The sequence below is a fragment of the Piliocolobus tephrosceles genome, chromosome 18 (assembly GCF_002776525.5).
Source record: "Piliocolobus tephrosceles isolate RC106 chromosome 18, ASM277652v3, whole genome shotgun sequence".
NCBI lineage: Eukaryota > Metazoa > Chordata > Mammalia > Primates > Cercopithecidae > Piliocolobus > Piliocolobus tephrosceles.
The window spans coordinates 33,330,768-33,356,247 of NC_045451.1; the positions used below are offsets into that span (position 1 = coordinate 33,330,768).

The 25,480-nt window shown below is 48.8% G+C and overlaps 1 protein-coding gene across 4 annotated transcripts in view; it reads left to right on the plus strand.

Annotated features, from left to right (window-relative positions):
• SMAD7 (SMAD family member 7) overlaps window positions 1–10,220 on the plus strand; it is a 30,537-nt gene extending 20,317 nt beyond the window's left edge. For all 4 annotated transcript variants that reach the window (XM_023207576.2, XM_023207577.2, XM_023207579.1 and 1 more), the window contains exon 4: window positions 8,163–10,220. In XM_023207576.2, coding sequence (XP_023063344.1) covers window positions 8,163–8,701 — 539 coding nt within the window. In that variant the 3' untranslated portion in view covers window positions 8,702–10,220. The remainder of the gene's footprint in view (window positions 1–8,162) is intronic.
• Window positions 10,221–25,480: the final 15,260 nt, after the last annotated feature.

Consider the following 25,480-nt stretch of genomic DNA (forward strand, 5'->3'; position numbering starts at 1 on the left):
GTGAGAGATGGAATGAGGGCTGGGAGTGCACAGGGAGGGGGGCCAGGGAGGGAGCTTGCCGGAGAGGAGGGATCTTTTCCATCGGATCCTGCATTGGAATTTATTGGCTGGAATGCAGTAAATGTTCAAAATGCCATCCCATCCAACAGTTTTCATAATTGTTATGGAACAAGGGGAGCCGGGGGAGGGGAGGAATGAAAAGGACTTTTGTTTCTCACTGTATTTTTCCACGTCTTCAGACAGTTTTCCTACCCTCTAGAAACGGGAGTGGAGTTGGACCTGTGGGGGATGCGGTGGGAGAGGTCAGGGTCTGCCTTTGGGTCCTGTGATACCTTCCAAGGACTAAGGGTCCTGGTACCCTGGGACTTTATTAAAACGAGGCCCATGACAAAAGTAGCTTGGTTTCTTGCACACACAGAGCCCCCATACCTGCAAAACCAGGTTTTTCCCTGTCCTGTCCTTCTAGGGGTTTTGTCCTTTTAGAAAATTGGCTTATGATGCAGTGGTTTGTATTAAGATTTTCATGATACTTTTAACGTGTGTGTGTGTGTGTGTGTGTGTGTGAGAGAGAGAATCAGCATTCAGTGTCAGCTGCCCAGTTGGGAATCCAGATAGGGAATTTGGGGAATCTCCTGACACTCTCAGGGTGGCAGGTGGGTAGGTGGGTAAGAGACTTGACTTGGATGTCTCTCTTGGACATGACAGACTTTCTGTTCCACGCTTGTCCCAGCCCTTGTGCCTTCCTGGGGGTGTCAGCGTCATGCCCAGAGGGAAGGCAGCTGATGAGACAATGCCATGCAGGGCTGAGGGCTTCTGTGCCTGCTAATATGTGAACCCCCTTTCTGAAGAGAGCTGCTCTGAGTTCCTTGGGGAGTAACAGTGGGAACCTGGTTGGTGCACCATGGAGGGGAAGTATCTGGAAATTCGAACTTGAGAAACGATTCGGCTGCATGCACACTAAACAGCAGCCAGAGAGGCCCTTTACTGTCAATATTATGAATGGAGTTGGCTGGGTCGGGAGTCCCCACCCTTCCTCTGAGGCCTCTCTCAGCGGAGCCTGGGCAGAGCGGGCCTCCTCAGACAGCAGTGGCTGCAGGCAGCTGGGTACACGCTCTAATTTGCATGGCTGAATGCTGGGGCACAGGAAGCCGCGTCAGCCTGGCTGGCGAGACAGACAAGAGCTTTTGATTTGTGTGGCTTTCCTCCCCTGCCCTGTGCCACCCTCAATTACATTCTCCATGGCAAGATAAACGCCCTTAGGAGCATTTATCCCCAGGTTGGGGGCTTCAGACTCAGATGTTTGGGGGTTTTGGGAGGTGGTGTGGGACCAGTTTGGGGAGCCAGGGAGTACATTTTAGTTCCAGGAATTGATCATTTAACATAATTTGTAAGGACACAGTCACTAATTAGTGTTCTAGACCAGCAGGATCTGCCAAATATGTAGACTTAGGAGAGGTGGCATTGAGGGTGGTGATGGGAGGAGAAACGTCAGGGAACCAAGCCTGGGCAGACAGTGGAAGGATGACAGTGATAAAAGAGATCCTCTCCTGGGGGCTCACTGTCTCCTGAGGGTGATGAATAGTAAGACAGAGTAAAAACTCATTTCTGACTATTTGAAATTAAAAAAAAAAAGTTGGTTTAGAGATGGACACAGCAACGCCTGACTCAAACCTCCTTTCCCTTTTGATTTGATTTTGTTTTATTGTTGCAAATTAAATGCAAAAATGTACCCTGCTCCTCAAAGTGGTTTTCTTACTCTCTGGAAGGTTGTAAAAATAAATGGAACCAGTGTTGTTTCATACTGAGAATCGGAGGGCAGCCAGAGACCGTGAAGGCCAGAAGGGGGCCCATGGGGCCATCTTCCCTTGTCCCCTTGACATTATTTATGGACAGGCCAAACTGAGACCCTGAGACAGCAAGCCACTTGGCCAAGGTCACAGAGCAGCTTGCTGGCAAAATAGTCATTTCACCCCCTACTTCTTGCTGCAGGGGAGTTGCACCCCATGCTCAGCTCTAAAAGCTGGTGCAGCATTTCCAAAGTATGTTCTGAAGGACACTTTGGAGAGGAAGAGTGGGGCTTGGTGGCTTTAGAGGCCTGTGTCCACAGCTCAGACCAGGCAATATTCTGGGCTTGAATTATAGCTCTGCACAAGCCAGTGACTTGTGCTTCACCCCCACTACTCCCTTTTTTAAGAGACTGGTGATAGTATGCAGCCTCAGAGGGTTGTTGTCATGAGCCACTTAGAGAACACAGCCTATGCAAAGTAAATGCTTATTAAGTATAGGCATTGGCCCAGAACTGTCCTCCCACGGGGTGTGGGGCAATGGAGACAATTGGGAAGACTGGTGGGCATTTTCTGAGCAGCTGGAGAACCCAGGAGCCTCAGAGATGAGACCAACGTGTGTGCAGTACTCTCCTCAACTGGCCTCAATCACTTTTGCATCAAATTGGTACAGCAACCTTATGAGGCTGGCCTTGGGAGAGCCCTGTTTTAGGGATGAGCTGAAGTTACCCCAAGGCTGCATGCGAGGTTGGTGTGTCTGACTCTGTAGCTGGTCAGCTCACCTCTGGGGTTGGCACAGGGGCAGGGGTTCTGCCATGGCTAGAAATCCCTGAGGGGTGGAAACGAAGCCTACTGGGCCCGGGAACCAGAGAGCTGCCTGGCCTTTGAAGGAGACCCTATGGCACCCCCTGCCCACCCCCAAGTCCAGCCATCTCACTTCACTAGAGATGTTGCAAAACATGAAAAAAAAAAAAAACCATTGTTCTCAGGTCAACCTTCCACCAGCCAGGATTCATCCTCTGATCTGTTTGGGGAAGGAGCGTGGGGTGGTGGAGATGGTTGGGCCTCAGCATTTTCTGAGTAACTCAGAGTTTACCTGAAACAGTTTGGTTTGTTTCCTCCATGAGGAACTCGCTCTAAACCCCAGCATTGTCTGTGTTTCCTGAGGAGTCTGAGGGAGCTCTGGGGTCCTATTTCCTCTTCTGGATGAGGCTGTGAGCATGGTGGATTAGAGACGGCCCGGGTCTTAAAGTGAGCCCAGATGTCTCAGCAAGTTTTACGGGTCTCTATTTGGTGGGGTTGTTGGGGGGGCGGGATTTGCCTATTGAAAACAAGAGACCAGCAAGGGTCCTTGTGAATTATGATGATTTGGGGTGAGAATAGATGGGATGGATTGGCACTGGAGTCCCTTTTTATCTCAGGCTTGTCCCTGAAGAGGGCTTGTTGATATCAGAACAGTCAATTTCCTGACAGGGTTGGGAGCAGGGAATGGGTGCTGTTAACCTTTGAGATGTCTGATATGGAGGGAGAGACGGGATGAGGCAACCGTTGGCGGCGCCTGGGTCCTGAGGACGGAAGGACCCTGGACCTGGCGTTGGCGAGGCGTGGTGATGTTTGCGCTCCCAGGTTGCCAGGTGCAAGCTATGTCCACATTTCTGCCCTTCGTTTGCCCCTGATTGGCACAGGGAGGCCTGCAGGAGGCGGCCACGCCTGCCCAGACGCTCTTCCTCCCCAACTTCTCCGTCCTCAGCCTTCTGTTCTGTTGGACCATAGAGGAGGGGGCTCATAAGCCCGTGGCCCTGTAGGACTTTGGCAGAGGAATATTACTTCATTATCCAAGTGCCTCACAGAGATGAGAGCTGGTGGAGACCCCTCCTCACCCACCTTTGACCCCAGCTCCCAGTACCCTGGCAATTGGACACATCTAACCGTGGAGTGTCAGCTGACGGAGTTCATGTCTCTACTGGCTTTTTTCCCCAAGCTTGTCCTTGTTCCTAAATGGAATCTTGGGAACCCCCTCCCCACAAGCACCTCCTTTGTGTGTCTGGGCTCAGTCAGGCCCAGTATAGCCTCTCTTCCATGCCTGCCCGTGTTCTCAGAACCCCATGGCTGTTCTTGGAGCTGCTCTGCTTCTCTGCCCTCTGCCTTCAGGGGGAGACCAGAAATGGTATTGTTGAGGCACTGAACAAGGCCTTTCCTCCCTCCCCCCATTTTTCTTCTCCTGACGCCTTCAAGTTAAAAATTTAAGAAGGGGGCTGGGTGCGGTGGCTCACACCTGTAATCCCAGCACTTTGGGAGGCCAAGGCGGGTGGATCACGAGGTCAGGAGATCGAGACCATCCTGGCTAACATGGTGAAACCTCATCTCTACTAAAAATACAAAAAATTAGCTGGGCGTGGTGGCGGGCGCCTGTAGTCCCAGCTACTCAGGAGGCTGAGGCAAGAGAATGGCGTGAACCTGGGAGGTGGAGCTGGCATTGAGCCGAGATTGCACCACTGCACTCTAGCCTGGGCGACAGAGCAAGGGTCTGTCTCAAAAAAAGATTAAGAAGGGGAAAGTTCCTTGCTTAACCTAAAATGTGGCCTTGAGGCCCGGTCACCCTGTGCCATTGAGACCTGGGGTGTGAGGTTCATTCATGAGCCTCTGGTCTCCTGGAAGGGTCTGGTCTGTTCATTCATGAGCCGGGTAATTAAATAACTCTTTGTGAGAGTCAGGGAGCTCCTTGCTAAGTGGTCTTCCCCAATTGGAGCGCAAACAGAGGCTGAAGTCCTCTCCCTTCTCAACGCCCACCTCCCCCTTCCCTTTAAAGGGAGGATTTTATGCTTTAAGGGAAATGGGGAAGGTGGAGGTGGGGGAACACCTTAAAGGAATTTTAGACGGATTCAGCATTTTTCTGGTGTTGCTCCAAAAATTCCCTACACTGTAATAAAAAGAAAAAATTGTGAGCAGGCATCTGATTAGTGAGCTTTTTACAACACAGCTTTTCTTTTGGATGCTTTAAAATGAACACATACTGTTTTAAAACAAGCCCCTGTACAGTTTTCTGGGGAGGGGGAGAAGTTTGTGGAAAATACCGGAAAAGGTTATAAAGCTGAGGGAAATTAACAAAGGACTGTGAGTTTTGCCTTTGGAGGTTAAATATCAGGGAGAGAGGCCAAGGCTCTTCCTTAGTCCTTGTACTGATTGAACTTCCCAGCCCCTCGACACGTGGCCCGGGAAGTCCCTGGGAGCAAAGCGTCCACACAGACCTTTGTGGGGAGACTGTGCGGGCTGTGGGCCCGATTCAGGGAACTGTGTTTCTGTGAAGATGAAGCTGAGCATTTCCCAGAAATGAGCCCAAATGGCGGGGAATTCAGGGCAAAGAGGGGAATCTCTGTACTGGCAATGGGAGATGTCGTGCGGGGTCCCTAGAAGGTGTGATGTTCACACAAGGGTGTGTGTTCAAAGGGCCTTTGCTGTTGTTAAATGGCTTTGCTGGAAAGCTCGTTTTTTTGTGTGTGCTTAGAAATAGGCCGGGCAGGAGGAGACTGGAGCTGTCCTAACGGGAGGGCAGAGGCTGCTGGTGGGGGAGCTGGAGGGGACAGCGAGGGAGGAGCAAGCAGGAGCCCCTGCGGTGGGTTAGGGCACCGAATGGACTTCAGGGGCCTTGTTTAAACACAGCAGCATTCACGACCTCCACGCACTGCTGACAGCCACGCACTGCAGTTTTTCTGGGCTGGGCCATTAACCTCAGCAGAAAAAGGCTTTTTCCAGGGGGTGTCTGGCAGCAAATTGCTGGCGGGCTGCACAGATGAACCAGAAACCCACCTGACACTTCCCCCTCTGGCTACAGGTCTCAGGCTCCAGTCCCCGCCCAGCTTCCTCTGCCCCCAGAGGCCCCCGCCCTTGGCAGACAAGGCTCCCACCCCTTGTCTAGGTGGTTAACAGGCCTGGCATGGGGGCACCTCGATCTCAGGTCCATACTCCACTCCCTCCCTTCCTCCTCCCCCTCCTCCTCCTGTTGGCTGGTGCCCGGTTTCATGGGTCCCGGCTGCATGAAACAAAGCATTGTGAGGCTCTGCTGAGGTCTCCCATCCTAGCTCCCTCCCACCTCCTTCCCAGCGACTCCCTGAGTCTTCCTTTCCAGGCCAGGTTTGTTGTCCTGAATTGGGAAAATGAGCTAAAGCTTCTTGTGTTTCAAAACACCCTCCTCCCCACCAAAAGGGTGGATGTCCTGTGCCTCCCGGAAGAGGGCTTTCTCCCCCGCTTCACACGTGATGCCAATGTCTCCTTCCCTCCATGGGCGTTCGGGTCTTTGGTGTAGCCTTCAGAGCTGAGCTCCCTCAGCAAGAAAGTTCAAAGACTGCCAGCACTCACAAGTTTATTAGCAGTTGATGGATACTTTGCAGAAACAAGTAAATGTCTGATGAGTCACCTTCTCCCTGTTCCTGTCTTGTTTTCCATATATTCCAGTACGTATGTGCACACAGAAGCATACATAACACACACTCGTACACACTGACATCATGGACACAGTCTTGCACACGCACTGGACTTCCTAGGTACGTGGGGGGCGGTGACCGGCCAGTTTTCTGGTGTTGATTTTCAGTGGGGTGGGGGTTGAGGGAAAGGAATGAGACCTCAGTGTCCCCTTTTTGTGGAGCTGTTGGGGCAGGCATTTGGGAAGGCCAGCTGGCGTTGTCTGTACGGAACCGCTGCTCAGGGTGTGTGTGTGTGTGTGTGTGTGGCTGCCTCAGCAGGCCGCAGTGTGCACATTTGTAAGGCCTTACTGATGGACACCTCCATCCAACGTTGGCTGCTACTTTAAAAAAGAAAAAAACAACTGAGTGGAGCCAGTGGGTTCCCAGGTCCTAACACGCCTGAAAAATTGGAGCGAGTTGGTGTCCTGGGCTGCCCCAGTTACACAGCCTGCTGGGGCAGCAGGATGCAGCCCCATCCTCTGCCATCGACCCCCCGCAGGGTGCAACGCATCATCGTTGACTCTGAACCCAGTTACTCCAGAACACAAAGGCCACACCAAAACACATCTCACACTCAACCCCAGCTTTGCGCCCCCCAGGCTTCCGAGAGGGAGGAGCTGGGGCTGCAGGGAGCGAGGGCAAGGGCTTGACCGACGTGGGGCCCTTCCCCTCTGCTTTCCCCCCTCTGCTGTCCCCATTTTTGTTAACAAATACAAGACTTCCGGTCTCCACCCTGCTGCCACAAACCACAGCGTTCCTGCAGTCTGGCTGGGCTGGGGAGATTTATGGTCCCAAGTCTGAGGCCTGCCCGCTGGCTCCTGCTTAAGGAGGAGTCAGAATGCCCGCCGCCGGGGCTCCCTTTCCGTCCGTGTGACCCCCCTTTTAAAGTCCTCCAAGCGCCTGTTGAGGAAAATTACCTTACCAGAATCACCCCGGCCCCCAGGCTGCCTGTGGGAAGAGCCCTGTGTAGGGAAGCGGGGCGGGGCCTGCAGGGGAGGGATGAGGGCGGAGCAGGGCGCCCTGCAGGCTCTGGATGCTTCTGTGGAAGGAGGGGAGAGAGGGGGCACCCGTGGCGATGGGGGTGCCGGCAGAGAAGGGGAGAAGGGGAACACATCTATTTGAGACACATAATCTTCTGTCTGGGCTGGAGGAAGCTTTGTTAAGGTAGCCCGGGTTAATACCGCTCTGCACGTTGTGATTTGGCATTTTGACATGAATTCACCCTTTGTGTACAGGGCTGCTGCTGACACACTGAGACTTGTTTTTCTATTAGGAATATAGATGTTTTTGTCCCAAGCCACTCTTATTTTTATTTTTACCAGATAAAGAGGTCCCTCATGACCACGGTACAGATTTGAGAGCTGGGTGACAGGCACCCAGAGACCGTCGCATAGGTGGCCCCAGAGTCTCGACACCTGGATTCTAGCTCTGGCTGTGTCATCCCTTGGTACTCCAGCAGCAGGCTGTCTGGGTCCTGGTTTTCTCATCAGGATGACAAGGGGCTGGAGGAGCTGGCCTTCAGGGTTCCATCCAGTTGAAAGATCTGTAACTCCAGTATGTTGCTGAGGCTTTTTGCGGCCCTAAAACTGGACCACCCAAGTTACTAAGGGTGCCTTTGCATCTGTGCTCTGCAGAGAAGAGGCTTTGTTGGCCAGGTGGACACAGGTGCTGGTGTACTGGACTCCTGACGGGCAGGGGCCTGGAGAGAAGCAGCCCCCAGCGCCTCCTATGCTTAAAGAAAGGCAGGGTCCTGGTCAAAGGACTGTAAGAGCCTGGGCAAGTCAAGGACTATCCTCACCGCCTCCTTCTTTCTGTCTCGTCCTGAGAGATGAGCTGGTGACCGGGGTGGGGGGTGTCTTCATTCTAGTAGTCACCAATGCCTGTCCCCACCAACCCTCTCTGCCATTGTGTTTTCTAGATTCCCAACTTCTTCTGGAGCCTGGGGATCGGTCACACTGGTGCGTGGTGGCATACTGGGAGGAGAAGACGAGAGTGGGGAGGCTCTACTGTGTCCAGGAGCCCTCTCTGGATATCTTCTATGATCTACCTCAGGGGAATGGCTTTTGCCTCGGACAGCTCAATTCGGACAACAAGAGTCAGCTGGTGCAGAAGGTGCGGAGCAAAATCGGCTGCGGCATCCAGCTGACGCGGGAGGTGGATGGCGTGTGGGTGTACAACCGCAGCAGTTACCCCATCTTCATCAAGTCCGCCACACTGGACAACCCGGACTCCAGGACGCTGTTGGTACACAAGGTGTTCCCCGGTTTCTCCATCAAGGCTTTCGACTACGAGAAGGCGTACAGCCTGCAGCGGCCCAATGACCACGAGTTTATGCAGCAGCCGTGGACGGGCTTTACCGTGCAGATCAGCTTTGTGAAGGGCTGGGGCCAGTGCTACACCCGCCAGTTCATCAGCAGCTGCCCGTGCTGGCTAGAGGTCATCTTCAACAGCCGGTAGCCGCGTGTGGAGGGGACAGAGCGTGAGCTGAGCAGGCCACACTTCAAACTACTTTGCTGCTAATATTTTCCTCCTGAGTGCTTGCTTTTCATGCAAACTCTTTGGTCGTTTTTTGTTTGTTGGTTGGTTGGTTGGTTTTCTTCTTCTCGTCTTCGTTTGTGTTCTGTTTTGTTTCGCTCTTTGAGAAATAGCTTATGAAAAGAATTGTTGGGGGTTTTTTGGAAGAGGGGGTGGGTATGATCGGCAGGACACCTTGATAGGAAGAGGGGAAGCAGAAATCCAAGCACCACCAAACGCAGCGTATGAAGGGGGACGGTCATCATTTCACTTGTCAGGAGTGTGTGTGTGTGTGAGTGTGACGCTACGAGTGTGTGCACGCGTGTGCAGGAGCGGCAAATGGGGAGACGACGTGCTTTGTTTTGTGTCTCTCATGAATGTCCCCAGCAGAGAGGTTTGCAGTCCCAAGCCGTGTCTCTTGTGCTCCTTGGACATGCTCAGTGGGGCAGAGGCAGTACCTGGGCAAGCTGGAGGCAGGGGTCCCAGCAGCTGCCAGGAGCACGGCTCTGTCCCCAGCCTAGGAAAACCCCTGCCCCTCCTCTTCCTCATCAAGGACACGGGCCTGTCCACAGGCTTCTGGGCAGCGAGCCTGCCAGTGGCTGAACCAGAACCAATTGTTTTCATCCTTGTCTTATTCCCCTCCCGTCAGTCCCTGCCATTGTAGGTCTTTCTTTTTTGGCCATCTGCTCCTGGATCTCCCTGAAATGGGCTTCCTAAGGGCTGCCGGGGCAGCCCCCTCACAGTATTGCTCACCCAATGCCCTCTCCCCTCAGCCTCTCCCCTGCCTGCCCTGGTGACATCAGGTTTTTCCCGGACTTAGAAAACCAGCTCAGCACTCCCTGCTCCCAGCCTGTGTGTTGAGCTCTGCTATTTGGCCAGCAAGCGGGGACGTCCCTGGGAGGGACATGCTTAGCAGTCCCCTTCCCTCCAAGAAGGATTTGGTCCGTCATAACCCAAGGTACCATCCTAGGCTGACACCTAACTCTTCTTTCGTTTCTTCTACAACTCATACACTCGTATGATACTTTGACACTGTTCTTAGCTCAATGAGCATGTTTAGACTTTAACATAAGCTATTTTTCTAACTACAAAGGTTTAAATGAACAAGAGAAGCATTCTCATTGGAAATTTAGCATTGTAGTGCTTTGAGAAAGGACTCCTGAAAAAAACCCTGAGATTTATTAAAGAAAAAAATGTATTTTATGTTATATATAAATATATTATTACTTGTAAATATAAAGACGTTTTATAAGCATCATTATTTATGTATTGTGCAATGTGTATAAACAAGAAAAATAAAGAAAAGATGCACTTTGCTTTAATATAAATGCAAATAACAAATGCCAAATTAAAAAAGATAAACACAAAATTGGTGTTTTTTTCTATGGGTGTTATCACCTGGCTGAATGTTTTTCTAAAGGAGTTTATGTTCCATTAAACGATTTTTAAAATGTACACTTGATTTCATGTTGTCCTCCAGCTCCTTTTTCTTCTGCTGCTTGGAGGGAGTGGGGAGGAGCATTCATCAAAATTCAGTTGAGTTGGCATCTTCCCAGCCCAGTGATTGGAGGAGGGGAGACATGGGCCACAAAACAGAGACATCTAGAACAACCCTGGTCTTCAAGAGTGCTGGAAAGACCTGCAGCTACCCAGACATCCCTCCTTCTGTCTTGAATTTGTAATGGGAGACAACCTGCAGGAGCCCTGTGGGTGCTAATTCAAAGCCTGTAGAATTGAGGACGAGGAATTACATCTAGGGTGATGGGAAGGAGACCAGATTAGGGATGGATGGATGGATGGGGAAATTTAGCCCCAAGAACCTGGGTTCATCTGGTTCTTGCCAACTCTTCCCTTGGCGTTAAATACTGAGCCTAAGATACCTCTGCTAGACTGGATTCCAGGAAAAGTTTCCTGGGGGCTGAGGCCTTGGAGGGGTGATGAAGGTGGGGGTTGAATGTCAGCGGTGGTCAGAGGGACTAGGCCACTTCCTGGCTCCCTCCCAAATACTGTCCTGGGCCACAGAGGTCACAGAGTCAAGTTCTACTCTGCAGTATCCTCCCTTGTCTGCTGGAACTTAAGCGACAGTTCACTAGTCCCCTTCCCCAGCCCAGCCCTGGTGGCACTTGCAGTCAAAATGCCTCTTCAGTGCTGTGTTTGCATCAGCCTGCCTTGGTTCGCTTCTGAGCCATGTTTTAGATTCGGGAAATCTTGCACAAGAGATGGTCTAAACTGGGTACGAAACTAAGGGCCGTGCAGGTGTCTGTGTAAGGGCTTTTGAACCTTATATCCAGGAAGGGGGGCCTTTTGAAGTGGGGGTTAAGATTTTGGATATCACAAGCCTGTACAATTTCATGAAAGCTTTTTGGAAGGCCAATGTAGGACAGCTAACTTTCTGTTTTGCCAAAAAATGACCCAAAGCGCTACAGCCTACTGGCGCCACCATTTCATTAAAGGAAATGACAATACAATTGTGTAGCAAGAAATATTAATACATGTTGATTGTTGATTTATGCTCCAGGGCGTTAATGCCAAGTAGTCATCCAGGCCAACTTGTTAACATGTGATGGGGAGCCCACTACCTCTCAAAGTAGCTTTTGCTTTTTTTTTTTTTTTTTTTTTTGAGATGGAGTCTTGCCATGTTGCCCAGGCTGGAGTGCAGTGATCTCGGCTCACTGCAGCCTCTGCCTCCCGGGTTCAGGCCATTCTGCTTCCTGAGCCTCCCGAGTAGCTGGGATTACAGGCGCCTGCCACCATACCTGGCTAATATTTTGTATTTTTAGTAGAGATGGGGTTTCGTCATGTTGGTCAGGCTGGTCTCAAACTCCTGACCTTAGGTGATCCACCCGCCTTGGCCTCCCAAAGTGTTGGGATTACAGGTGTGAGCCACCATGTCTGGTCACTTTCTGCTTTTTATCATTGAACTGAGACTTGTTTCCACTGTAGTTCTGTGACCCAGAATAAGTGCAAAATCTCATCTCTAGAAAACGCCCAAGGAGGGTTCTAATTAACTCCAGGGTGGTAGTGGCAGAGGAGGGGTGGGGAGGGAAGGTGTCACACTGGGGGCTGTCAAAGTCATTTTAGCTTGCTCTAAGTTGTGTTGGCATGCCGGGAAGCTCTTTAATAATAGTAGCTACCATCTATTGAATGCTTCACTAGGTGCCAGGCATAATGTCTAGGCATTTGAGGGAATTCTGATTTCATCTTCATTAGGACGCTGTGCAAAAATGGAGGCTTTGAGAGGTGAAATGACTTGCTCAAGGTCACACAGTAAGATAGTAAGCGGTTAGGGAGATCAGGATCTGAGTCCGGGCTGAGTGGTTCTTCCTGCTTGGTCCACGCCCTGTTGAGATGTTCATTTGACAGGATCCTGTGTGACTCCAATCCCACAACTCCCTGAAATGGAGAGGCGGTGGGAGGGTGGTCCGCCACGTCTCCTCCTGGCCCTGCCACTTGCGCAAGGCCTCTGGATTTGGGAGGCAGAAGCTGTGGCATCTGGAGGAAGGAGTGGCTGGAACAGGGGTGGAGGTGTGTGGATTCTGGCTGCATGGCTGATTCTGGATGGTGGGGAAAGAGGTGTGCTTAGGAGGAGTCTGGCATTTGCTGGTTTCTGACACTTCCCTCTTTTTGCCGGCAAGCCCGTCACCCACAGTCATCTCCTGAGCACCTTCAATGTGCCCAGAACTGTGCCGCGGCGGGCACGGAGGTAACATGGACCTGGACGGTGCCTGTGAGTGATGCTGGGGGACAAGACGCCACACCTGAGATGATCAGCAACGGTGCAGGCAGAAGAAAAGGCGAGGACCCAGGAGGAGGCCTGGTCTTGGGGCCACAGGTGCTTGCAGAGGAGGTGGGACTTTCAGCTCGGATGGCATTGAGATTAGCAGAGTAGGGGGAGAAGCTACCCCATTGGAAGGAAGTTTTCCCGCCTCTTGGTACTCCTTCCTTTCAGTTCACCCCTTAAATTTCAGGGTGTCTTTTAGAATTCGATCTCAGGCTCTGCCCGGGTCATACCCTCTCCCTGGACGACAGCATCACTCTGGTGGTTCTGTCTCCCTCGGACCTGTAGATGCCTCAGTTGTCCCAACCAGAAACCTGGATTCCCCATCCTTGCCCCTGTCCCCCATAATAAAAAAACAAATTCCCTCTACCCTGTTTCATTCAATCAATAATTATAAAATGCAAATGTCTCTCTCAGCGTTCTCTTTTCTCCACCCCCACTAGCATGACTTAATTCAGGGCCTGTTAGTTTTCCCTGGGTCTCCCTTACCTCTGGTCAAAGTAGCCCTTCAGCATCCACCTCTGCCAGCCTCTCCCCTGAGCCCCCAGCCCTCCACACACAGCAACCTTTTGTTCCAGGCATGCAGGGGGATGCACCGTGCTGCGGGCCTGCCACGCTCGTGTGCTTCTGCAGCAAGTGCTTTGCGGCCACTTCAGTTACTATGCTCCTCATCCTTTGGGATGTGATGCAGGCAACACTTCCTCCAAGAGGCCTCCTCCCTTTAAAAAATTTCTGTCTGTCTGGGCGCAGTGGCTCACATCTGTAATCCCAGCACTTTGGGAGGCTGAGGCGGGCAGATCACCTGAGGTCAGGAGTTCGAGACCATCCTGGCCAACACGGTGAAACCCCCGCGTCTACTAAAAATACAAAATTAGCCTGGTGTGGTGGCCGGCGCCTGTAATCCCAGCTACTTGGGAGGCTGAAGCAGGAGAATCACTTGAAACTGGGAGGCAGAGATTGTGGTGAGCTAAGATTGCACAATCGCACTCCAGCCTGGGCGACAAGAGTGAAACTCTGTCTCAAAAAAAAAAAAAAATTTGTACTGAAGAGTGATCAAGAGTGTCAGATTCTCTCTCCTGCTGAACTATAAGCTCTTGGCACCCTGGGGTCTCAACTGGCGTCTCAGTTAGGATCCACTGCCCTGACAATTCCTGGTGTGGTGCTCAGACAGGACTTGTCTCATGAACGAGGCGTATCTGTGGGCTTAGCTTTGGCTGGGAATAATGGTCATCATTGTCATCATCAAGAGGCAATGCTGAGTATGTCCTGACTCTGCTAGGCAGTGTTTTAAGCACTTTTCACTGGGATTGTCCCATATGATCCTCACAGCCACTCTGCGAGTGAATACCGTGATCATCACTCCCATTCTACAGATAAGTAGGTTCAAAGAATTGCCCACAGTCTCCCAGCTGTTAAGTGATAGCATCAGATTTCATCACTTCTGTGTTATCTAATCTCTCTGGGCAGGCCTGGCTCAAGGCGTTGGGTATATGTTTTTTCTAAAACAAGTTCTGGTTTGGAAGGACCAAGCTGATCTGACTGCTGAGCAACAGAAACACCACCTGTCATTTGTACGTGTCAGTGCACACCAAGAGTCATGCTGCCTGTGCCCCCACGCTGCAGAGGATGTGGGCAGGCCTTCCCTGATTCAGGAAGGGCCCGACCCTCCAGTGGGTGAGTGATTTGCCCAGGACCACCTATGCACAGCCTGTGATGGAAGCTGGATTTGCACCCAAACCTACAGCAAGCGACGACTTCTCACTGGGTCTATTAAGCTCCCAACGCTCAGGGGCCTGCAAAGGACCTGTGTGTCAGCTCAGCTGGTGTGCCCTCAATGAGCAACTCCTGACTGTCCCTGAGGGTGTGCTGGGGGCAGGTGGGGTGGGACCCTGATGTGAAATAGGATGTGGTTCACAGTCACGGTTTTGGAGGTCAGACAGATCTGGGTTTGAGCACTCACTTGGGCAAGTCACAACCTCTCCAAACCTCAATTTCCAAAGCATAAAGTGTGTATTATACTTTCGTGAGGCTAAAATAGGGATTGGGGAGAAAATTCATGTGAAGAGCTGACCATATGCTAATTAGGTTGAACCATGTGGGACTGCTAATATCTGATCATGTTGACCTACACTAAGGGCAATTTCAGATACTTTATTAGATACTCAATCCAAGGAAACCAGCCGTGATCAGGGGTCCCCACCCTTCTTTTCATCCCGCAGCTGCAGTCAGAGGCCGGTGGTGCCCTCTGGGTGGTGGATTTTGCAGCAAGTAAGGGAAGACAGTCGGAAAGCCAGTCCATGGATAGTAGAGGGGTGGCCAATATTGAAGCGATTCCTTCCTGCTCAGAATGTCATCCAACCGCTGAGCCCAGGCCAGGGCAGGAAGCAAAGACCAGCAGCAGCCAGGGCTGCAGGGTTGGGGTGCCCTGGCCTCAGGAGGAGGGGTGCATGGGCCCAGGCTGCCACCCTCGGAGCCAGGAGCAGCCTGCACAGTCCCCGGTTTCCTGGCGGCTCTCAAGCAGGAGGCCTGAGCTGCTAACTCAGCAGTTTTCCCCCAGCCAGAAGCACCCCGCTCTCTTTCTGAAAGTAATGATTTTCTAAAAATGGATTCCCTCCCCTCCCCCAGCTGCAATTAATCTACCCAACACAAAGTGGCCGCTGGAGGAGGACTCTGGTGAGTTGGGACTAGTGCAAGTGCTTTGATTAATTCAGGGACAATTTCCTGGCTGGGCTGGGGGTGAGAGGCTGGGCAGGGGCACGCTGCCTGGGTTGGGGCTGGTCCACTGCAGGGTCCATTTAAACAGCTGTGAGAGCCACGGAGTACTGGGAGAGCTGGGAGCCTCTTCCTAGGGGATCTGTGCTCTCCTTCCTGGGAATCTGAGAGGCAGAGTCTGCCACGGACATGTGCCCAGGTGCCAGGGGAAGCTCTTGCTAAGCCTGGAGCTGCCATTTTAGTGGAAGCTTAGGGGGAGAAGGAATACAATTGTTTCTACCATAAGCCCTTATATCTTACGTAGTAGAATGCAAACTTGACCTGAATTGTTGAGAAAAATCAAGACACTTCAAGGACACGTGGTTGCTTTAAGTGGTGGCTCCAGGTCGTGGCAATTTCTCTTCTGCCGTGGGCACTTTGGTGGAAAAGGGTAAGATCAGTGGGACACAGAAGCCCTGGGGACAGAAATAGAGTGTGTATATTAGGACTGCTTTGAACCTTAAAGAAAATAGAGATGTGTCACAGACAACTATATTGAATCCATTCTCTGCAGTGCTGACAGCCCTTTCATACACGTTCCTCTAATGATTCTGGATGGGAGCTCTGACTACCCCCATTTTAGAAGAAACTGAGGCTAAAAGAGATGAGCGATTTACACAAGTCACCCAGCCAAGAGGTGGCCAAGCAGTTTTCCTTAAGCCTAACCCAGGGCTCTTTTATCCAAAGCCTGGTTCTCACCGCTCTGTCCCATGCCCATTTCAAACTCCAGATCTTGCACTCAGCCTGCCCAGATCCCAGCAGTAATGAGTGACCTGGGGTCGAGACATTTTATTCCCAGGGAATACTTATGCACTTCCCTCATTTCCCAGCCTCCCTTGCAGTTTGTTTGGGACCGTGTGACCAGTTCTGGCCAATGGGCTATGAGAAGTGCCATGCGTCACTTCCAAGCTAAAGCACTGAAAAACTGGTGCAGGGTGACCCAGCTCTCTCTCTCCCTCTGCCACAGGGACCTGGAAGATATGTTTTAGGATGATGTAGACAGGGATGGAAACCGCTTGGATCCTGAATTGCTGCTCCAGGGAGCCCCCGGGTCCGCTGCAGGCTTTGTTTGAATGTGGAACTTTTTCTTTGTGGCTGAGATTTGGAGGTTTGCCTATCCAGATGATTATGTGACCTGTGCCCCACACTCAGTCCCTTGCAGAATCTGGCTTGCTTCTTTCCTTTATGGAGCTGGGTCTTGTATCTCCAGCATCTGGAAGCTCCTTGAGGTCAGGCACCAGCCCAGCCCTCTTGCTTACTTGAATCCTTTCATAGTACAAAGCCCAGCACTGGGCTCATAGTAGGTGATTAGTAAATATCTGCTGTAATTGGCATGACGTGCCTCTCCAGTGGCGCCCCATGAGGGACTGCCAATGGATGTCCTCCAAGGGCACAGTCTCCCACCTGGTCCAGGGCTCCTCTCTGATGAAACCCCGCCCTTGCCTGCTCCTCAGCTCCATCGTCTTTGAAGCAGCTCTTCACCTTCTCTTCAACCTCATCTCCTCAGGATACAGCTCCAGCCAGGCCAGGGGCCACTTCAACCTGGCCAAAACCAGTACCCTCTGGGCAAAGAGAGAGAGGCTCAGAGCAGAGCTCCGGCTCCACAGAACACATTGATTGGAGTCATCAGACCATGTTCCCAGCTACTCTCGCCTATCCTGCTTGAATTTTCTTCATATTGGTGGTTGACACTATACTTACTGTATTGTATACACATTTGCCTTTTTTTTTTTTTTTTTTTTTTTAAAGACAGAGTTTTGCTCTTGTTGCCCAGGCTGGAGTGCAATGGCATGATCTCAGCTCACCACAATCTCTGCCTCCCAGGTTCAAGTCATTCTTCTGCCTCAGCCTCCCAAGTAGCTGGGACTATAGGCATACACCACCATGCCTGGCTAATTTTGTATTTTTAGTAGACACAGGGTTTCACCAGGTTGGCCAGGCTGGTCTTGATCTCTTGACCTCGTGATCCACCTGCCTTGGCCTCCCAAAGTGCTGGGATTACAGGCGTGAGCCACTGCACCTGGCCTATGTTTGATATTTTATTATATATCTGTTTGTTGGCTTGACTGTTGTCAGAAGCCCCTAGCAGAGTGTGAGTTCTGTGATAGCAGGGACTTAGCTCTGGTCACTGCCATAACCCCAGAATCTAGAACAATGCCCAGCACATAGAAGGGATAGAAGGCACTCAACCGATATTGGTTGGATCAATGTTGAATGACTATTTAACTTTTCAACTAAAATACATGAATTTAATTTCCAGGTGAATTCCTTTTTTTTCTTTTTTCTTTTTTTTAGAGACAGGGTCTCTGTTGCTCAGGCTATAGTGCAGTGGCATGATCATAGCCTTGAACTCCTGGGCTCAAATGATCCTCCTGCCCTCAGCCCCCCAAATAGCTGGAACTACAGGTGAGCGCCACCCTGCTTGGCTAATTTTTCATTTTTTTGTTGAGACGGAGACTCGCTATGTTGCCCAGGCTGGTTTCCAACTGTTGGTCTCTAGTGATCCTCCTGTCTTGCTGGGATTATAAGAATGAGCCACCGCGCCTGGCCCCATACCCACTTTTCTTGGAGAAAAGGGAATGTGGCCGGGCGGGGTGGCTCATGCCTGTAATCCTAGCACTTTGGGAGGCCAAGGCAGGCGGATTGCCTGAGCTCAGGAGTTCGCAACCAGCCTAGGCAATATGGTGAAACTCCGTCTCTATTAAAAATTAGCCGGGTGTGGCAGCAGGCACCTGTAGTCTCAACTATTCGGGAAGCTGAGGCAGGAGAATTGCTTGAACCCGGGAGGCAGAGGCTGCAGTGAGCCGAGATTACACCACTGCACTCCAGCTTAGGTGACAGAGCGAGACTCCATCTCCAAAAAAAAAAAAAAAAAGAAAACAAAAGTGGGTATGTATTACTTTAAAACACTTGTGAAAATAAAAAGCATATTGTTACACTGTTTTCTCCCAAAAGGTGAATGCAAAACTTTACTTCTTGGGGTGGTGGTGATAGTGACAACTACGACCACAATAATAATAACAAAAACCTGCATTTACTTAAGGCTAAGTATGTGCCAGGCACTCTCTGTAAGGTACTTTTTTTTTTTTTTTTTTTTTTTTTGGCGATGGAGTTTCACTCTTGTCGCCCAGGCTGGAGTTCAGTGGACTGATCTCGACTCACTGCAACCTCCGCCTCCCAGACTCAAGCAATTCTCGTACCTCAGGCTCCCAAGTAGCTGAGATGACAGGCACAAGCCACCATGCCTGGCCTACGTTCTGTTGTCTTTAGGATAAGTGCTCTTATTAGCTCATTTTACAGGTGAAGACTTGCAGGCCCAGCAAGAGACTCACTATGAGAACGGTGGAACCGAAGCCCAGGTCTGCCTAACTCCACAGCCCTTGCTCTGAGCCCTGGGTCCCCAGGGGAGGCTAGAGACAGCAGCAGCCTTGAAAGAGTAGTTTTCCCAGCGTCTGTTCCTCAAGGTCGAGACAGAAACACACTAAGGCCTGATCTCACTGAGGCAGTTTGAGACTCTGGGGGTCTCTCTGCAGGAAGGGCTTGCTCCTTGGCCTCTGTCCGGTCCCATCCGGGGGTGTGATATTCACTGTGTATGGGCGTCGTGTCATCAGCACCAAATCTAATGACACACTGCACCCAGGGAAATTACAGTGCCCAGGAGACTTGCCCAGAGGCCCTGCCCGGGGTAATTCCAGAGCAGGAGCGCATGCTGGGAAATAACAAGACAGAGTCTAGCTGCCAGCCTTAGGTAATGGAACGGTGAGTGATGGTAATGGGGGGTGGAGCATGGAAGATTTTATTTTACTTATACAGATATTTTTCTTGAATTTTAAAAATATTGAAAAATGGTATCAAAAGTAAAAATTAGCCCTAACCTCATCATTTAAATTATGCCCTCCAACTTCATTCCCCAGAGGTGAGCATGCTGGAGACTTTGACATGTCCCCTTTCTGAATTGGCCTCTGCCTGTACATATGCACATATACAATTCTCACCAGTGGAGTCACATTCTACATATTGGCCTGCGCCCTGCTTATGTCACTTAATGATACATCACAGACATTTTTGGAGATCATTCATTTTCATAGTTGTCTATTAGTGGAGCAGAATTTAAAAGATGCCAGTGTTCATTTGAAGATATGCCACTTAGTACTGAATGGGAGTGAGGGCGTGGTGCAACAGGAACTCTCGTGTGATGATGCTGGGGGTATAAACTGGCTAACTTTTTGGCAGTATCTACCAAAGCTAAAGAGAATCATACCTGCATCAGAAATGCACACATATATTCACTAAAAGACATGTACAAGAATATTCGCAGCAGGCCGAGTACAGTGGCTCACACCTGTAATCCCAGCACTTTGGGAGGCTGAGGCAGCAGATCACTTGAGTTCAGCAGTTTGAGACCAGCCTGGCCAACATGGTGAAACCCCACTTCTACTTAAAAAAATTCAAAAATTAGTCTGGCATGTTGGCACACGCCTGTAATCCCAGTTATTTGGGAGGCTGAGGCAGGAGAATCGCTTGAACCTGGGAGGCGAAGGTTGCAGTGAGGTGAGATGACACCTTTGCACTCCAGCCTGGGTGACACAGTGAGACTCTGTCTCAAAATAAAGAAAAAAAAAGAATATAAACAGACCGATAGGCATATACGAAGATGGCCGAACAGGAACAGCTCCAGTCTCCAGCTCCCAGCGCGAGCGACACAGAAGACAGGTGATTTCTGCATTTTCAACTGAGGTAGTGGGTTCATCTCACTAGGGAGTGCTGGACAATCACTGCTGGTCATCTGCTGCAGCCCGACCAGCAAGAGCTGAAGCAGGGCGAGGCATTGCCTCACCTGGGAAGCGCAAGGGGGAAGGGAATCCCTTTTCCTAGCCAGGGGAACTGAGACACAAAACACCTGGAAAATCAGGTAACTCCCACCCCAAAACTGCACTTTACCAAGGGTCTTAGCAAACGGGCACACCAGGAGATTATATCTCACACCTGGCCGGGAGGGTCCCATGCCCACGGAGCCTCCCTCATTGCTAGCACAGCAGTCTGCGATCTAACAGCAAGGCAGCAGAGAGGCTGGGGAAGGGGCGCCCACTATTGCTGAGGCTTAAGTAGGCAAACAAAGCCACTGGGAAGCTCGAACTGGGTGGAGCCCACAGCAGCTCAAGGAGGCCTGCCTGTCTCTGTAGACTCCACTTCTAGGGACAGAGCACAGCTAAACAACAACAACAAACAAACAACAACAACAAAAAGCAGCAGAAACCTCTGCAGACGCAAACGACTCTGTCTGACAGCTTGGAAGAGAGCAGTGAATCTCCCAGCACAGAGGTTGAGATCTGAGAACGGACAAACTGCCTGCTCAAGTGGGTCCCTGACCCCTGAGTAGCCTAAATGGAAGACATCCCCCACTAGGGGCAGACCCACACCCCACACCTCACACGGTGGAGTACACCCCTGAGAGGAAGCTTCCAAAGCAAGAATCAGACAGATACACTCTCTGTTCAGCAATATTCTATCTTCTGAAGCCTCTGCTGCTGATATCCTGGCAAACAGGGTCTGGAGTGGACCTCAAGCAATCTCCAACAGACCTACAGCTGAGGGTCCTGACTGTTAGAAGGAAAACTAACAAACAGGAAGGACACCCACACGAAAACCCCATCAGTACGTCACCATCATCAAAGACCAGAGGCAGATAAAACCACAAAGATGGGGAAAAAGCAGGGCAGAAAAGCTGGAAATTCAAAAAATAAGAGCACGTCTCCCCCTCCAAAGGAACGCAGCTCATCGCCAGCAACAGATCAAAGCTGGAAGGAGAGTGACTTTGACGACATGAGAGAAGAAGGCTTCAGTCCATCAAACTTCTCAGAGCTAAAGGAGGAATTTCGTACCCAGCACAAAGAAACTAAAAATCTTGAAAAAAGAGTGGAAGAATTGATAACTAGAATAATTAATGCAGAGAAGGCCATAAACGAATTGACAGAGATGAAAACCATGACACGAGAAGTACGTGACAAATGCACAAGCTTCAGTAACTGACTCGATCAACTGGAAGAAAGAGTATCAGTGATTGAGGATCAAATGAGTGAAATGAAGCTAGAAGAGAAACCTATAGAAAAAAGAAGAAAAAGAAATGAACAAAGCCTGCAAGAAGTATGGGATTATGTAAAAAGACCAAATCTACATCTGATTGGGGTGCCTGAAAGTGAGGGGGAAAATGGAACCAAGTTAGAAAACACTCTGCAGGATATCATTCAGGAGAACTTCCCCAACCTAGTAAGGCAGGCCAACATTCAAATTCAGGAAATACAGAGAACGCCACAAAGATACTCCTCGAGAAGAGCAACTCCAAGACACATAATTGTCAGATTCACCAAAGTTGAAATGAAGGAAAAAGTGTTAAGGGCAGCCAGAGAGAAAGGTTGGGTTACACACAAAGGGAAGCCCATCAGACTAACAACTGATCTCTCAGCAGAAACTCTCCAAGCCAGAAGAGAGTAGGGGCCAATATTCAACATTCTTAAAGAAAAGAATTTTCAACCCAGAATTTCATATGCAGCCAAACTAAGTTTCATAAGTGAAGGAGAAATAAAATCCTTTACAAATAAGCAAATGCTTAGAGATTTTGTCACCACCAGGCCTGCCTTACAAGAGACCCTGAAGGAAGCACTAAACATGGAAAGGAACAACCAGTACCAGCCATTGCAAAAACATGCCAAAATGTAAAGTCCATCGAGGCTAGGAAGAAACTGCATCAACTAATGAGCAAAATAACCAGTTAATATCATAATGACAGGATCAAGTTCACACATAACAATATTAACCTTAAATGTAAATGGACTAAATGGTCCAATTAAAAGACACAGACTGGCAAACTGGATAAAGAGTCAAGACCCATCAGTTTGCTGTATTCAGGAGACCCATCTCACATGCAGAGACATACATAGGCTCAAAATAAAGGGATAGAGCAAGATCTACCAAGCAAATGGAGAACAAAAAAAAGGAGGGGTTGCAATACTAGTCTCTGATAAAACAGACTTTAAACCATCAAAGATCAAAAGAGACAAAGAAGGCCATTACATAATGATAAAGGGATCAATTCAACAGGAAGAGCTAACTATCCTAAATATATATGCACCCAATACAGGAGCACCCAGATTCATAAAGCAAGTCCTTAGAGTCTTACAAAGAGACTTAGATTCCCATACAATAATAATGGGAGACTTCAACACCCCACTGTCAACATTAGACAGATCAACAAGACAGAAAGGTAACAAGGATATACAGGAATTGAACTCATCTCTGCAGCAAGCAGACCTAATAGACATCTACAGAACTCTCCACCCCAAATCAACAGAATATACATTCTTCTCAGCACCACATCACACTTATTCCAAAATTGACCACATAATTGGAAATAAAGCACTCCTCAGCAAATGTAAAAGAACAGAAATTATAACAAACTGTCTCTCAGACCACAGTGCAATCGAACTAGAACTCAGGACTAAGAAACTCAATCAAAACTGCCCAACTACATGGAAACTGAACAACCTGCTCCTGAATGACTACTGGGTACATAACGAAATGAAGGCAGAAATAAAGATGTTCTTTGAAACCAATGAGAACAAAGATACAACATACTAGAATCTCTGGGACACATTTAAAGCAGTGTGTAGAGGGAAATTTATAGCACTAAATGCCAACAAGAGAAAAGCTGGAAAGATCTAAAATTGACACTCTAACATCACAATTAAAAGAAGTAGAGAAGCAAGAGCAAACACATTCAAAAGCTAGCAGAAGGCAAGAAATAACTAAGATCAGAGCAGAACTGAAGGAGATAGAGACACAAAAAACCCTCCAAAAAATCAATGAATCCAGGAGTTGGTTTTTTGAAAAGATCAACAAAATTGATAGACCTCTAGCAAGACTAATAAAGAAGAAAAGAGAGAAGAATCAAATAGATGCAATAAAAAATGATAAAGGGGATATCACCACCGACACCACAGAAATACAAACTACCATCAGAGAATACTATAAACACCTCTACGCAAATAAACTAGAAAATCTAGAAGAAATGGATAATTTCCTGGACATTTACACTCTCCCAAGACTAAACCAGGAAGAAGCTGAATCCCTGAATAGACCAATAACAGGCTCTGAAATTGAGGCAATAATTAATAGCCTACCAACCAAAAGAAGTCCAGGACCAGATGGATTCACAGCTGAATTCTACCAGAGGTACAAGGAGGAAGTGGTACTATTCCTTCTGAAACTATTCCAATCAATAGAAAAAGAGGGAATCCTCCCTAACTCATTTTATGAGGCCAACATCATCCTGATACCAAAGCCTGGCAGAGACACAACAAAAAAAGAGAATTTTAGACCAATATCCCTGATGAACATCGATGCAAAAATCCTCAATAAAATACTGGCAAACCAGATCCAGCAGCACGTCAAAAAGCTTATCCACCATGATCAAGTGGGCTTCATCCCTGGGATGCAAGGCTGGTTCAGCATACACAAATCAATAAACGTAATCCAGCATATAAACAGAACCAAAGACAAAAACCACATGATTATCTCAATAGATGCAGAAAAGGCCTTTGACAAAATTCAACAGCGCTTCATGCTAAAAACTCTCAATAAATTCGGTATTGATGGAACATATCTCAAAATAATAAGAGCTATTTATGACAAACCCACAGCCAATATCTTACTGAATGGGCAAAAACTGGAAAAATTCCCTTTGAAAACTGGCACAAGACAGGGATGCCCTCTCTCACCACTCCTATTCAACATAGTGTTGGAAGTTCTGGCCAGGGCAATCAGGCAAGAGAAAGAAATAAAGCGTATTTAGTTAGGAAAAGAAGAAGTCAAATTCTCCCTGTTTGCAGATGACATGATTGCATATTTAGAAAACCCATTTGTCTCAGCCCAAAATCTCCTTAAGCTGATAAGAAACTTCAGCAAAGTCTCAGGATACAAAATTAATGTGCAAAAATCACAAGCATTCTTATACACCAGTAACAGACAAGCAGAGAGCCAAATCAGGAATGAACTTCCATTCACAATTGCTTCAAAGAGAATAAAATACCTAGGAATCCAACTTACAAGGGATGTAAAGGACCTCTTCAAGGACAACTACAAACCACTGCTCAGTGAAATAAAAGAGGACACAAACAGATGGAAGACATACCATGCTCATGGATAGGAAGAATCAATATCGTGAAAATGGCCATACTGCCCAAGGTTATTTATAGATTCAATGCTATCCCCATCAAGCTACCAATGAGTTTCTTCACAGAATTAGAAAAAACTGCTTTAAAGTTCATATGGAACCAAAAAAGAGCCCGCACTGCCAAGACAATCCTAAGTCAAAAGAACAAAGCTGGAGGCATCACGCTACCTGACTTCAAACTATACTACAGGGCTACAGTAACCAAAACAGCATGGTACTGGTACCAAAACAGAGATATAGACCAATGGAACAGAACAGAGTCCTCAGAAATAATACCACACATCTACAGCCATCTAATCTCGGACAAACCTGACAAAAACAAGAAATGGGGAAAGGATTCCCTATTTAATAAATGGTGCTGGGAAAATTGGCTAGCCATAAGTAGAAAGCTGAAACTGGATCCTTTCCTTACTCCTTATACAAAAATTAATTCAAGATGGATTAGAGACTTAAATGTTAGACCTAATACCATAAAAACCCTAGAAGAAAACCTAGGTAATACCACTCAGGACATAGGCATGGGTAAGGACTTCATGTCTAAAACACCAAAAGCAATGGCAACAAAAGCCAAAATTGGCAAATGGGATCTAATTAAACTAAAGAACTTCTGCACAGCGAAAGAAACTACCATCAGAGTGAACAGGCAACCTACAGAACGGGAGAAAATTTTTGCAATCTACTCATCTGACAAAGGGCTAATATCCAGAACCTGCAAAGAACTGAAACAAATTTACAAGAAAAAAACAAACAACCCCATCAAAAAGTGGGCAAAGGATATGAACAGACATTTCTCAAAAGAAGACATTCATACAGCCAACAGACACATGAAAAAATGCTCATCATCACTGGCCATCAGAGAAATGCAAATCAAAACCACAATGAGATACCATCTCACACCAGTTAGAATGGCAATCATTAAAAGTCAGGAAACAACAGGTGCTGGAGAGGATGTGGAGAAATAGGA